The sequence below is a fragment of the Vigna angularis genome, chromosome 3, assembly GCF_016808095.1.
Source record: "Vigna angularis cultivar LongXiaoDou No.4 chromosome 3, ASM1680809v1, whole genome shotgun sequence".
NCBI lineage: Eukaryota > Viridiplantae > Streptophyta > Magnoliopsida > Fabales > Fabaceae > Vigna > Vigna angularis.
This window is the reverse complement of record NC_068972.1, coordinates 6,703,739-6,716,158: the sequence shown is the minus strand read 5'-3', so window position 1 is coordinate 6,716,158 and position 12,420 is coordinate 6,703,739. Positions and strand designations below refer to the sequence as shown.

At 34.1% G+C, this 12,420-nt stretch overlaps 3 protein-coding genes across 4 annotated transcripts; 1 reads left to right on the top strand and 2 right to left on the bottom strand.

Moving 5' to 3' along the window:
• Nucleotides 1-239: 239 nt before the first annotated feature.
• On the top strand, nt 240-4,308 carry LOC108324902 (ferric reduction oxidase 2). The gene is made up of 8 exons (XM_017557844.2): nt 240-571; nt 1,284-1,386; nt 1,461-1,652; nt 1,778-2,012; nt 2,155-2,482; nt 2,579-2,822; nt 2,970-3,679; nt 3,960-4,308. Exons 1-8 carry the CDS (start codon nt 373-375, stop codon nt 4,097-4,099), a joined length of 2,151 nt encoding a protein of 716 aa, XP_017413333.1. The 5' UTR covers nt 240-372; the 3' UTR covers nt 4,100-4,308.
• A 1,762-nt stretch (nt 4,309-6,070) lies between these two features.
• LOC108325365 (protein PATRONUS 2) lies at nt 6,071-8,260 on the bottom strand. Of its 2 annotated transcripts, none has more exons than XM_052875008.1 (5): nt 8,007-8,260; nt 7,377-7,468; nt 6,805-7,269; nt 6,636-6,691; nt 6,071-6,554 (listed from the first exon to the last, which is right to left on the bottom strand). In XM_052875008.1, exons 2-5 carry the CDS (start codon nt 7,432-7,434, stop codon nt 6,369-6,371), a joined length of 765 nt encoding a protein of 254 aa, XP_052730968.1. In that variant the 5' UTR covers nt 7,435-7,468; nt 8,007-8,260; the 3' UTR covers nt 6,071-6,368. The 2 variants fall into 2 exon arrangements, with proteins under 2 accessions (XP_052730968.1, XP_017413918.1); XM_017558429.2 differs by having other exon boundaries at nt 6,805-7,275; nt 8,007-8,251.
• Nucleotides 8,261-8,453: 193 nt separating this feature from the next.
• On the bottom strand, nt 8,454-9,297 carry LOC108324750 (uncharacterized; the record flags this gene model as incomplete). The annotated part of the gene is made up of 1 exon (XM_017557681.2): nt 8,454-9,297. A coding segment is annotated over one exon (690 nt), but the record flags the coding sequence as incomplete, so codon positions are not given.
• Nucleotides 9,298-12,420: the final 3,123 nt, after the last annotated feature.

Here is a 12,420-nt window from a genome sequence, read left to right as displayed (position 1 = left end):
TGGTATGTTAACATAAAGACAAGCTAGGCTTCCATGGTGTGTGGCTTTAAATATGTCACAATTGACAATTGCACTGTAAAGAGCCCAAAAACAATATAAATTTTGTTTCTCATCATTTTTTTTCTTCTTAAAAAGGGATAAAACTCCATCAGAAAAATCCATTTTCTCATGTGTGGACGAAATGAAGCACCAAGTGTGCACGACTTTAGGATATTACCACTGAAATAATTTACATGTGAACAATCTGAATCTATTTTTTTTTTAATTCCACCCTATGCATGTGGAGTTTAAATATACATAAATGCATGTGCGTTGAGTAAAGTTTCTCAGAGAAGAGAATCATCTTAAGCTGAAGAGAGTGATAGAGGAAGCATGAATTCAGAGTCAGAAGTAAATGAAGGTATTTCTGGAAAGATGAAGAAGCATTTGCAAGTGGGGATATGGTGCTTCTCATTGTTCATCTTTGTTGGGTATGTATTGGTTTGGATTGTGAGACCTACCAACATCTTCTATCTACAATGGTTTCCAGACATTCAAGCAAAGGCAGATTCTGTATACTTCGGAGAACAAGGTTTGTCACTGTCACTGTCACAAACGTTACAACCATGTCTTTCAACTTTCTTCCCTCTTCACTTTCTCACCCACACACAAAGAGTAGGATAATTAAAATTGTATTAACTTTTTTCATAAATTAATATTAACTTGTGCTAGTTAATTCGTAAAAATCTTTCATATCAAGTCATCGTAAAACTTATCAATACGTATAATTTTTTTTTCTCATGACAGTTTCAGATTGCACACAAAAGTGCTGTCATTTTTTATTGGAATAGAAAATGTATCTATAATGCAATTCTGGAGAGTAATGTAATTTAAATTTAAGTTTCTTATAATATTTAAAACTAAGAGAAAGATACCAAGTGAAAAGCATACAATGAGATAATTAATGTTATAATTTAAATAAAAAGAGAAAACAAATTGGTTAAAAAATGTCGTGACGTGAGAGTAATATTCTTCTATTTATTGTTTCCTTATTTTTGGGGCAAATGAATGAAATGATACATATATTTAATATTTATTTGAAAAATTAGTCTAGTTTTTTCAAGTTCTTCAATTTGGTTTTATTGTTCACAAACTATTTGTATGTAATGAGACGAATTGGCTGGTATTTGTATTATTTAGTGAACCAGCTGGATGAGAAGAAATATGAACAGATTTATTTTATTTATTTGGTATAAATAATTGCATTATTAATTTATTTGCATCTACGATGTGTCTTTGCACAGGGACAACCATACTCATTTACACATTTCCAATCTTACTAATTGCCACTTTAGCGGGTTTATACCTTCATTTGGAGCAAAAACCTTCGAATCACAATACTGAAAGGTATATATTATTTCATTCATTTGTCTCACTTTCATATTGAAAACTCGCTAACATTGCTAATTTCTTGGTTCTAGGAAGGGGAGATTCCTAGGATTGGCATCATGGAAAAGACCATTGCTTACAAAAGGTCCTCTTGGGATAATCACCATGACAGAGCTCTCTTTCGCCATCATGTTTGTTTTACTCTTGATTTGGACCTTTTGCTCCTATTTGCATAGCATGTTTGCAAGCGCTGCACAAGATGCAGCTAAGGAGAGAGACCAAGTGTGAGAGAATAACCCATCACTCTTAATTTCACATCAGTTTTCAAATCATAAAAAATGAGTTATTTACTACAGAATTCAGATAATACTAATGTATTTCCAGTAACAGAATAGTTCATGTTGCACAGGTGGGAAGTCAAGCTCGAATATTCAGCCATTGCTTTAGGCCTTGTTGGGAATATTTGCTTGGCTTTATTGTTCTTTCCAGTCTCAAGAGGGTCTTCAATTTTGAGGTTCCTTGGCCTAACTTCAGAGGGAAGCATCAAGTATCATATATGGCTCGGACACACTGCAATGGTCCTCTTCACAGCCCATGGTCTTGGTTATATCATTTTTTGGTATAAGACACACCAAATCTTAGAGGTAATAAATATTAGACAACTTTAAAATAGCAAATGCCAACCTTTTCAAAGTCAATGCCCTTTGGTCATTTTCCAATCATAAATTACTGAGACGTATCTTCAAGCTATGTAATGTAACAGACAGTCCACAAACTTTCATGCAGATATTCAAATGGAACAAAGTTGGAGTGTCAAATGTGGCTGGAGAAATTTCTCTACTTGCTGGATTAATCATGTGGGCTGCTACCTTACCTTCCATAAGGCGAAAAGCTTTTGAGCTTTTCTTCTACACTCACTACCTCTACATTGTCTTTGTAATCTTCTATGTGCTACATTTGGGATTTTCCTCCTCTTGCGTGGTGCTTCCAGGATTTTACCTATTCATGATCGACCGCTACTTGAGATTCCTACAGTCTCAGCAAAAAATTCGGTTGGTTTCTGCCAGAGTTTTGCCTTGTGAAGCTGTTGAATTAAATTTCTCCAAGAACCTAGGTGAATGAATATCTCTAAGAAGTTCTTTATGAACTGTGTATCTGATTCTATTTGAAGTTCCGATTTTTTTATTTCTCTCTCATTTTGCTACAACAGGACTGAGATATGCCCCCACAAGCACCATTTTCATTAATGTTCCTAGTATTTCCAAGTTGCAGTGGCACCCTTTTACAGTCACCTCCTGCAGTGATACTGATCCTGACACCTTAAGCGTTGTCATAAAAAATTCAGGAACCTGGTCCAATTCTTTGTACCAGAAGCTATCATCTTCATCTCCATTATCCCACCTTGATGTCTCCATCGAAGGACCCTATGGACCGGGTTCAACCTTTTACTCAAGGTACTAGAGACTTGCTAGAGGAACTGTTCCACTGTATTATTTTTTAATGAATTTAATTCTTGGGAAGATTTCAAAATCAAAGAATATTTGTGTTAGATTAAACTTCACAGGGTAGGACTTGATGAAACCTTCCATGCATGCATGCAGGCATGAATTGCTTGTGTTGATAAGTGGAGGAAGTGGCATTACTCCTTTCATTTCCATAATCCGATCACTGGTCTTTAAGGCCAACACTGAAGGTGGCAAAACTCCAAGAGTTCTTCTTCTGTGTGCCTTCAAGAAGTGTATTGATCTCTCCATGATAGACCTCATCCTCCCAGTTTCCGCCACCAGCACCACCTTCGATATCTCACGCTTGCAGCTCCATATTGAAGCCTATGTAACCAGAGAGAAACAGCCAGACATGAATGACAAAAGGCTTACTCAAACATCATGGTTCAAGGCAAATCTATTAGATGAACCAGTTTCTCAAGTTTTAGGAAAAAACAGTTGGCTCTACCTTAGCATTATCATCTCATCCTCCTTTATATTATTCCTTCTAATTATTGGCATCCTAACTAGATACTACATATATCCAATTGACCATAATACGGACCTGATATACCCTAATTTGTCAAGGTCAAGTCTAAGCATGTTATTCATATGCATATCTATCGCCATTGTAGCAACATCTGCTTTCCTGTGGAACAAAAAACAGAACAAGGATTTGGGGCAGATTAAAAACATTTACTCATCAGATCAATCAACTTCTCCGGGTTCAGGATACTACAATGCTGACAAAGAATTAGGCAGCCTTCCCCTCCAATCCCTTGTCCAAACAGCTAACGTACACTATGGAGAAACACCAGACATAAAAAGTAAGATTATTTTTTTTTATTTTGTCCCATGTTTTTCGAATTAATTGGTTACATTTCTGGAAGCTTAGTTAAATATATTTACATTGAATACTTTTTAGCTAAATGACATCAAACCAAAACTTTAATGATGTAACAAGTAATGCTTATTGAAAGATATGCTACTAAAATTATGAGATTTTTACTTGTGAACACAAGTTTCTAGCTACATTTTAGAAAGACTAAATACTGGTATGGATGTTCAAATAAAACCTTAAACAGGAAATTTTTCATTCTTTGGCAGAAATACTCTCCGGCTGTGATGGATCAAGCATTGGAGTTCTTGTTAGTGGCCCAAGAAAAATGAGACATGAAGTAGCATCAATTTGCACTTCTTGTTCGACAGATGACCTACATTTTGAGTCAGTTAGCTTCAGCTGGTGAGATACATAAATGCTGCGTGTATTAATTTGGTTACTAGATTCCTCTTCATCTTGGGGAGTCTTAGGATAATACAATTATGTAATACAGTGTACAAAAGTGATTATTTTGTTTGTACATCTTATGTAAAACGGATAGTTTTGCTTTGCATACTGTGGTTAGTTTGGTGAAATTGTAACACGCTGGCCTAGGATGAACTCTGTGATCAACTATCTTACTTCTCGATCATGTATTCTATTTTTATGCGAGTAATTTTTGTCGCAATCAAAATCAAGATGAGCCACAACCTACACAATGTTAAAAAAAAGGAATTTCATAACAATCACGGGAAGTGTTGAATGTTAGACATCCAACATATAAAAGTAACGGTACTATGACACACTTTTACATTCATTTGACACATGCTACAAAAGTAAAATGATCATAAAAGTGTAAACTTTTGTATTGTTTCAAGAGAGAGAGAGTAAAAAGTGAATAAGAGTAGTGTCAAATAAATGTAAAAAATTTAGGTGTGTCAAAAGAATCATTACTCAACATATAACTTGGCAGGTACCATCGGTGGAGTAGATTACACCAAGTGAATTTCCTTTACACTGAAAGAACCACAGTAGAGACCAAGAAATGAGAAGAACCACATCAAATGCTTTCTTTTCCTTACTGCTTTGTGTCCATAGTACTTGCACATGTTGTTCCACTTTGACTCAACCCTCTAGTTATGCTCTACCTAGTATCAATGTCCTAGAGATTTTTAAACAGTACATCGTATACAAGTGGTGCAAAATTTACTTTCACCATCTACTCCCTCTCACTTTTGTGGCTTAAACATACCTACAGGGCATGGAAAATTATATTAAATCACAAAAAACATAGCAACATATGCAGGAAGTACATATACCTTTCTTCTTGTTTGCAGTGTTAAACTCTCTACTCTTGCAACTCTATCTTCACCTTCACATGTTTTACTTTTACTTGGCTGAATATTATTTACAAATATAAAATATGCAGAATCAACATATGATAGGGTAAAGAAATGTAATAGAATGACTCCAAGACCAATGTATTGGTGTTTAACTTTTTGAATCGATTATGGGTTGTGAATTTTGCGTATGTAGTCAGTCTCCTATGTTCTCATTCTCCAATTACACAAGCTCTTCAACCAATCCGCGCGTGATCCGGTGGTGGCAGAGTAGTTATGGGTTTTGGATCTGTAAGGAAAGTGGAGGATTCAAGAATGACCATGAATTTCTGTATGAAAAGTTTGATAATTTAACACAATGAATCCCCTGAGTAGAATTATAGTCTCTATGACCCAGGTATTCCAAACACCGCGGGAACTCAAATAAACTTAAATTTTAAGAGTTATTGATAATTTTATTTAAATCTTATTTTATTAATTTGGGTTTAATAATATTTAGTTTAATTTTGATAGAAATAAAATAGAAATAAATAGTTTTGATTTTCTATTAAGTACAATATTATTCTATTTTGTTGATATAAGATAAAAATAGATTAAGTAATTGTTTTTATTTTGAGTCTATTGATATTTTAATTTTAATTTTTATATACTTTTTTTCTACAAAATGACATAAAAAAGAGGAGAGAGTCAAACAACATTAATGCTTGAATGTTCCGCAATCTAATGGCAAACAGTTATTTCATTATTAATATAAAACAAACAAAAAAAAACTCATATTGGTGGCACTCAATATTTTGAGAGAAATGAAACAACTTTTTAGTTTCATCCGACAATCTAATGGTGGCACTAACAACAACCGCATGTTACGTTCTGTGGCTAAGAAAAAGTGAAACTCATATTGGGTTATACAAGTTATTAAACTTGCAAAATACTACCTCCTTTGTGCACATGAGTAAGATTTACCTAGTGTTAAGAGATGTGGTTTATCAAACAGTTATAAGAATAAGAACTTCAACATTACACCGATCTCCAAGAAAAAGAACATTCACGGGAATGACTTGGGGAGCACATTTAACCTTTACAAAATATTATGGATATGAACATGTCTACTAAAATTCGCAACAATCACACATCTGACGCACAACATATCTAAGATGAACAAAAAATACTACTATCATTGCCAACACATTAAACCTTTAAAAAAAATTACGGATATGAACATGTCTACTAAAATTCGCAACAATCACACATCTGAGGCACAAAATATCTAAGATGAACAAAAAATACTACTATAATTGCCAACACCATCTGCGGCAAAACCTACTCATATCAGGTCCTAAATTGTTTCAAGAGAAATCAATTTTTGGACACTTTTGGTGTCTCAATCAACTTGAAGTTGACAGTAGAGTCACTCCACATTGTACGGTAACTTGATAAGCCTGGAGTCTTGCAGTTTGCTGGGGAACCATGCGTAGCAGATAGAGACTGCATTTCAGGCAACCGCTCAGGTACCTCCTCCAATTCCAAGTATGCACTTTCAGACTGAAAGAATGGAGAAATAAATAGTTAGAAGGGGGGAGGACAAAGAAGACCAGAAGAAACAGAAAAACTACCAAAACAAACCTTCAGTTTACTTATTGCCGGCAGCTCAAAGGAAATTGCCATGTGATCATCTGCATCTGATCATAAATAAAAGAATTAAGTAAAAGCCAACTACCAGCGAAAATGAAAAACATTTCCATTCACAAAGTTCAACTAGCAAAAATAATAATTTAAATGCAATAACAATTACCATACTCAAGTCCAACAGTCTTGAAAAAGTGATGCACGTCTGCAGTTTCAACCTGTGATTTTATACATTTCTTATGATCATGCAAGATCCGTTCTTCAGCAATTGCACTGGGAGGAAGAGATTCCTCTATCAGCAAACTAGGTTTCAGGGTGTGTTTATTTTTAATCTCAGGACCTTGCGGCTTCCCCGAGTTTGAAATGTCAGAAAGTGCTTTCCTGCTACCAGTAAGCGATTTTCCAGAAGCTTTGTTGGTGATTCTTTTTTCAGTTTCAAGATTCTTAGACTTCTGCAACTTGGGCGCCTGATTAACAGAGGGTTTGCCAATGTTCAATGAACCATCAAGGGCTTTCTTTCCATCAAATTGGTTGATGAGGTTCCCAGCATTGGATAGATCTCCAAGTGGTTTTCTTCCCCCAGCTCTACCTTTCCTCTGTCCAGGTAAATCTGCTTTCTCAGAAACAGATCCTGCTCCTGCGCCATTATCATGAATAAGCCTAGGCAGAGTAAAAACTAAAAAACGACCAGAAAACCAATTAATGATGGAAGAAATTTAAACCAAAAGAACCACATACCATTAACATGGACATTGAGGTTATGGTTTTGAAGCAAGCGACCAGTTCTTGCTGCCATTTTTGTTAATGTTGTCAATGTTCAAATGAACGCCCTGCATATATATTGTAAGAAGGTTAAATCATCCTACAAATGTTTACACCAAATTTCTGTCTCTATTTTCAGAGAAAAATCATCAACCTACTCATCATCCAAAATGTCAAATTTTCACTAGTTGCTTCATCTCATCAAAACTGGAGTAAGTAAAACAAGGCCCAAAATAAAATAAAATAAAATAAAATAAAAACTAATATTCTCCGTTAAGGTCCTTAAACTGAATCCCAATATTTCGAGTGATGCTCGATGCAAATGCTCAATTGAATGAAACGAGACAAGCCCTCAAATCATACGCTCGACTAAAAGAAATAGAAAACCCCACTCAAGATTTCAAATTCCCCAACCCAAAAACAACCGAAGATTTCAAAATCCAAAAACATAAAACCCTCACATTTTTCTTCTTCTAAACTTACCGGAGAAAAAAAAATGAAACAAGATCTTCTTTCACACTACGGAGAAACATATAACAAAATCTTCCAACAAACATGCACGCAAATAAAATGAAAATTTCACAACAAAGCGAAAGGAAAACTTACAAATAACTCCGTTCTTTGATTTCTGGATTAACTGCTTCTTTCTCTAACAATTCGCTCTTGCTTTCTTTCTCTATATTTTTTTTATTTGTCGATCACTTTTCAAATAGGTATAAGCAAAAGCCACTTTATATGAACGAAATGGGTTTCAACGGTAACTAGTACTCTTTTACATTATTGTCCCTCGAAAGAAATTTAATGACATTAGTACCCACTCCATTTCTTACCGTTGCCTTTGCGAATTCAATTAATATTTTCCTTTGTACTTTATTGTTAATAAATAATTTTGTTAATTCTTCTAGATTTGCCAATTATTTATTCCATGAGTCTCATAAAGATGACCTTCTTCCTTAAAAATTGATAATTATCTCTCAAAAATTAAAAGAAGTATACTCTTTAATTATTTAATGGTTTAAAACAACACGAAACACGTGAATGAATTATTTTATTCATAAAAATTGAATAATAATAGTTTATACCAAATTATTTATTAAGGATTAAATGTTTTTAATACTTTAATCCTTACGTGATTTTTAATTTAGTTCTTATTCAAAAATTTTATTCATTTTAATCCTTATAATTTTGAAACTGCTATAAATAATCTCTAATTTTGGATTTCGTTAATTTTGTTTGACCACTGCATGTTTCTCACTCTCCTAAACCTTCCCTCTGTCAAACAAACCTGGCTCACCACCACAGATGGCTCTCCAACGAAAGGGTTTTTGCTTATACACCCCACAAGCAAATCTTCAACCTTCCCCAGCCCCTTCTCACACACAGCTGCCCAGTACCAATCTCTTGCAACTATTTGATCTTCCGCCTCCAAAACCTTTGTGCAGTCATCAAACACTGGCGGCAACACCAACTCAATATCTTCATTTCTCTCCACATCCACCACCACCCCACCAACCTTCCTTCTCTTCTCTTCAATCAAAATCTCTTCTTCCCTTGCAATCAAGTTGTACACTGCTCCCATCCTTGAAATTGAATTCAGCCACAGACCCGTCTTCCCATCTCCCGGCCACAGAGCCCCCAAATTGTTCCTAGAAAACTCAAGCCGACCGTTTCGGTTATCAAACTTGTACTTGAGGCAGATGCCGATTCGGGAGGATTCAGGATCGGAGGAGTCGAAGGTGGGGGAGACGAGGAGGGAGTAGTAGATGTAGGAGAAGGAGTGGAGAGGGACGCAGTGCTGGGAGAGGAGGGCGAAGTAGGTGTTGGCGGGGTCGTCGAGGAGGGCAGTGGCGGAGATGAGGGTGGGGGAGGCACAGAAGGTGTGCGTTTGGAGGGGATGAATTTATTGGCGAAGAGCAGCGAGAGAGTGCGCGTGATGTTGATGGAGGGGTCAGTGTGGATGTAGATGTTGAAGAGGTTGGAGGGGGTGTCGTGGAAGAAAAGGTCCCAGAGGGGGGAAGAAGTGGAGATCGGTGTTCATGAGGAAACAGAAGGCTATTTTGAGAGAGGAGTTTTTGGATGAGAGGTGGAAGAATTTTGAGGGGTTGGTGGCGGAGGTGGTGGAGGTGCGGGAATTGGCGAGGGTGATGGCGCGATTGAAGAGGTTGATGTCATCGAGTTCATCGAAGGGGGAGATTGGTAAAGAGTGGGGTTTGGGAGGAAGGATCGAGGAGCGAGGAAGAAGAGGATTGGGAGGGAGAAGGTTAGCACAAATGGGGTTGAGATAATTAAATTTGGGGCAATCCTCAATTGAGGTAAAATGCTCCACTGCAACACTCCTCCTGCCACTATTGGCTAATGTCTCTGGTCTGGAATTGTGAACGATCGATTTCTATTTCCCTCCACAACTCATCAATCGATCACACACACTCTTTCTCTGTCTCTGTTTCTGTTTCTGGGACAAAAACAAAAAACAAAAACACAAAAAATGAGAGAGTAAAAAGGAAACCTGGCATCACATGTGGCCCCACCGTTAATCACAGTTAACCTCATCCAAAATTAGGGACTATTTATAACAGTTTTAAAATTACGAGAATTAAAATGAACAAAACTTTCGAATAGCAACTAAACCCAAAAGCGCGTAATTTTTAAAAGACTAAAAACATATTTAACACATTTATTAATGTAGGCTAATTATACCTTTCTAGCACAAATAAAATAATCTGTAATTAATTGTTATAAAATAATTTATTATTTTGATAATTTAATTAATTAATTAATTACAATAAAAATGTCAAAAATAGTAGCTCAAATTTAGAACGCTAAGAATATAGGGTTTGCACAAAGTATAAAAATCCAAAAATTCTAAGATTTTTGTAATTGTAAGGATCAGCATATACTTTTTCACGCGGAATACAATTATTAAGAAAAGAAATGGGTGTTGTATTAATTAAAAAGGCACGAGTTAAAGCATATGATCAGAACATGTGAAAAAAAATTATTTAAAAATGAAAGGTCTAGTTATATTCAGTGCTGGTGTTTTCTTTCAGAAATTCCATTATATTCGGAATCTCCACACAACTAGTTTGGTGTATAATACTTTTAGAAATATAGAATTCACTCATTTTTAAACTCATGGTCATTATCACTTCTGATAACTTTTATCTTCGTTTCAAACTTATTTTCAACAAAGATTAACAAAACTAATAAGATGCATCCAATAAGAAGCATCCTAGTTTCAAATTTATTGTGCATGAGATAGATAAGGTAAATCTACTAAAATCACCCATGACAATAAATAAATAAAGATGGCCATGGAAAGAAGGGGTGGGAGAAAACCCCAAATGTCCACATAAATAAGATCAAAGCATTTGTCAGTACGTGATTTACTATTAGGAAAAGAAAGTTTCCTTTGCTTTACTATATGACATACATCACAATGTTCGTTTCCAGATTTTATATAGTTATGTTTGTTTCGTAGGAGATACAACCTCTTATCTGATAAGTGGTCAAGTGTTTTATGTCAAATTACTCACTACTAATAAAATTGACATTGAAATAAGAAAGAATGTATAACCCCTTATGAAAGCTAATTGAACCAATCATCTTTTGCTCGTTTGATCTGGAATAAAACAACCATCATTAGCAAATATAATATGTACGTGAGAGTCTTTAATTAATCTGGAGATGGATGTCAAATTGTAATTAAAATCAAGTATAGAGAGGACATTATGCAGAATAGTTCCATTATTCAATCTAATTTCTCCTTTATGAGTAACATTAACACAAACACCATTAATTTTATCATGAGACAAAACATTCGACACTCATGCAATGTTTGATGTAATGCTAATAATGTGATTGCCTTTGTGACTGGTGTTAGTTTTACCTCCAGGTTTGATTAAAGGTATCAATGCTTGGTATTGTTGATATGTGAGTTGAACTTCTTGTTAATCTTCATCATTCTTGGCATCATTGTTTCTAGTCTTAGAATTGAAAGTTTTATGTTTAAATGAAAATATGTATTTTTTATAACAAATATTTACTCACTACAAAATGAGATTTAATTATCGACGAAATTTATCTGTCTGTAATGAAAAAAGTTGTCAATAAATATTCATTATTAACATATTATCAACAACTAAAAATTTGTCTGTAAAAGACTTGTCGAAAATTATTACTAAAACGATCATTAGTAATTACCAACGATATTTACCGACGATTTATAGCCTGTGATAATTATCGATAACCTTTAATCTTCGAGAAATCTGTCAATAGTTATTGATAGCATGTGATATTGACCACTTATCGTTGGTAATTATCGATAATTACCAATGACCTTTGACTTTTGATAAAATTCATCATTAATTAACTAAGAATAAAAAAGCACAATACAATAAAGAAAAAAACAAACAAAATTAACTATAACATGCATGAAAAAGAAAAAGATGTACTTAGCTAGTAAAAGAAGACATCGGAATGAAAACTAGGAAACAAAATACAAGTTTTAACAAACTTTGAATGATTTTTTTAAGTTGAAATGATTGAAATATAAATTTGATAGAACAATGTTTAGTGATAGAATATGTTTTTTTTTTTATTTTCATATGTTTTGAGTTGTTATTAGAATTGTTGCACAAAGTTCTTTGAATAATATATTTTTCTTGAGAAAAAAAGTATTTTCTTACTCAAATTAAATGTTTTCACTCGAGTACGTAAAAAAATCACTCCTAATAAATTTCGCTCAATTAACATTTTTGAGTTTTACTTTATTATTTAATTAAGTTATTCATTATAACGATGTGATATCATAATTTAATAGAACATTATGAGAGTGTTAATGAGTATTTTTATTAATTGTTTAATATATAAATTTATATGTTTCTTTGACAGGAGTATCTTGTTTAAATTTTATATATATATATATATATATATATATATATATATATATATATATATATAATATTTTATAAAAAAGTGAGTGTTTCATATTGATAGTTTTATTTTAGTTCTGAAGAAAATG

Excerpts from the sequence above, each read along its gene's own strand:
- LOC108324902 (XM_017557844.2), top strand. The coding sequence starts at position 373 with ATGAATTCAGAGTCAGAAGTAAATGAAGGTATTTCTGGAAAGATGAAG. Across the intron at positions 572-1,283 it reads TGTATACTTCGGAGAACAAG|GGACAACCATACTCATTTAC; the intron begins GTTTGTCACTGT and ends GTCTTTGCACAG. Across the intron at positions 2,823-2,969 it reads GGTTCAACCTTTTACTCAAG|GCATGAATTGCTTGTGTTGA; the intron begins GTACTAGAGACT and ends GCATGCATGCAG.
- LOC108325365 (XM_017558429.2), bottom strand. The coding sequence starts at position 7,434 with ATGGCAGCAAGAACTGGTCGCTTGCTTCAAAACCATAACCTCAATGTC. Across the intron at positions 6,692-6,804 it reads GACTGTTGGACTTGAGTATG|ATGCAGATGATCACATGGCA; the intron begins GTAATTGTTATT and ends ATTTATGATCAG. Across the intron at positions 6,555-6,635 it reads CGGCAATAAGTAAACTGAAG|TCTGAAAGTGCATACTTGGA; the intron begins GTTTGTTTTGGT and ends CCATTCTTTCAG.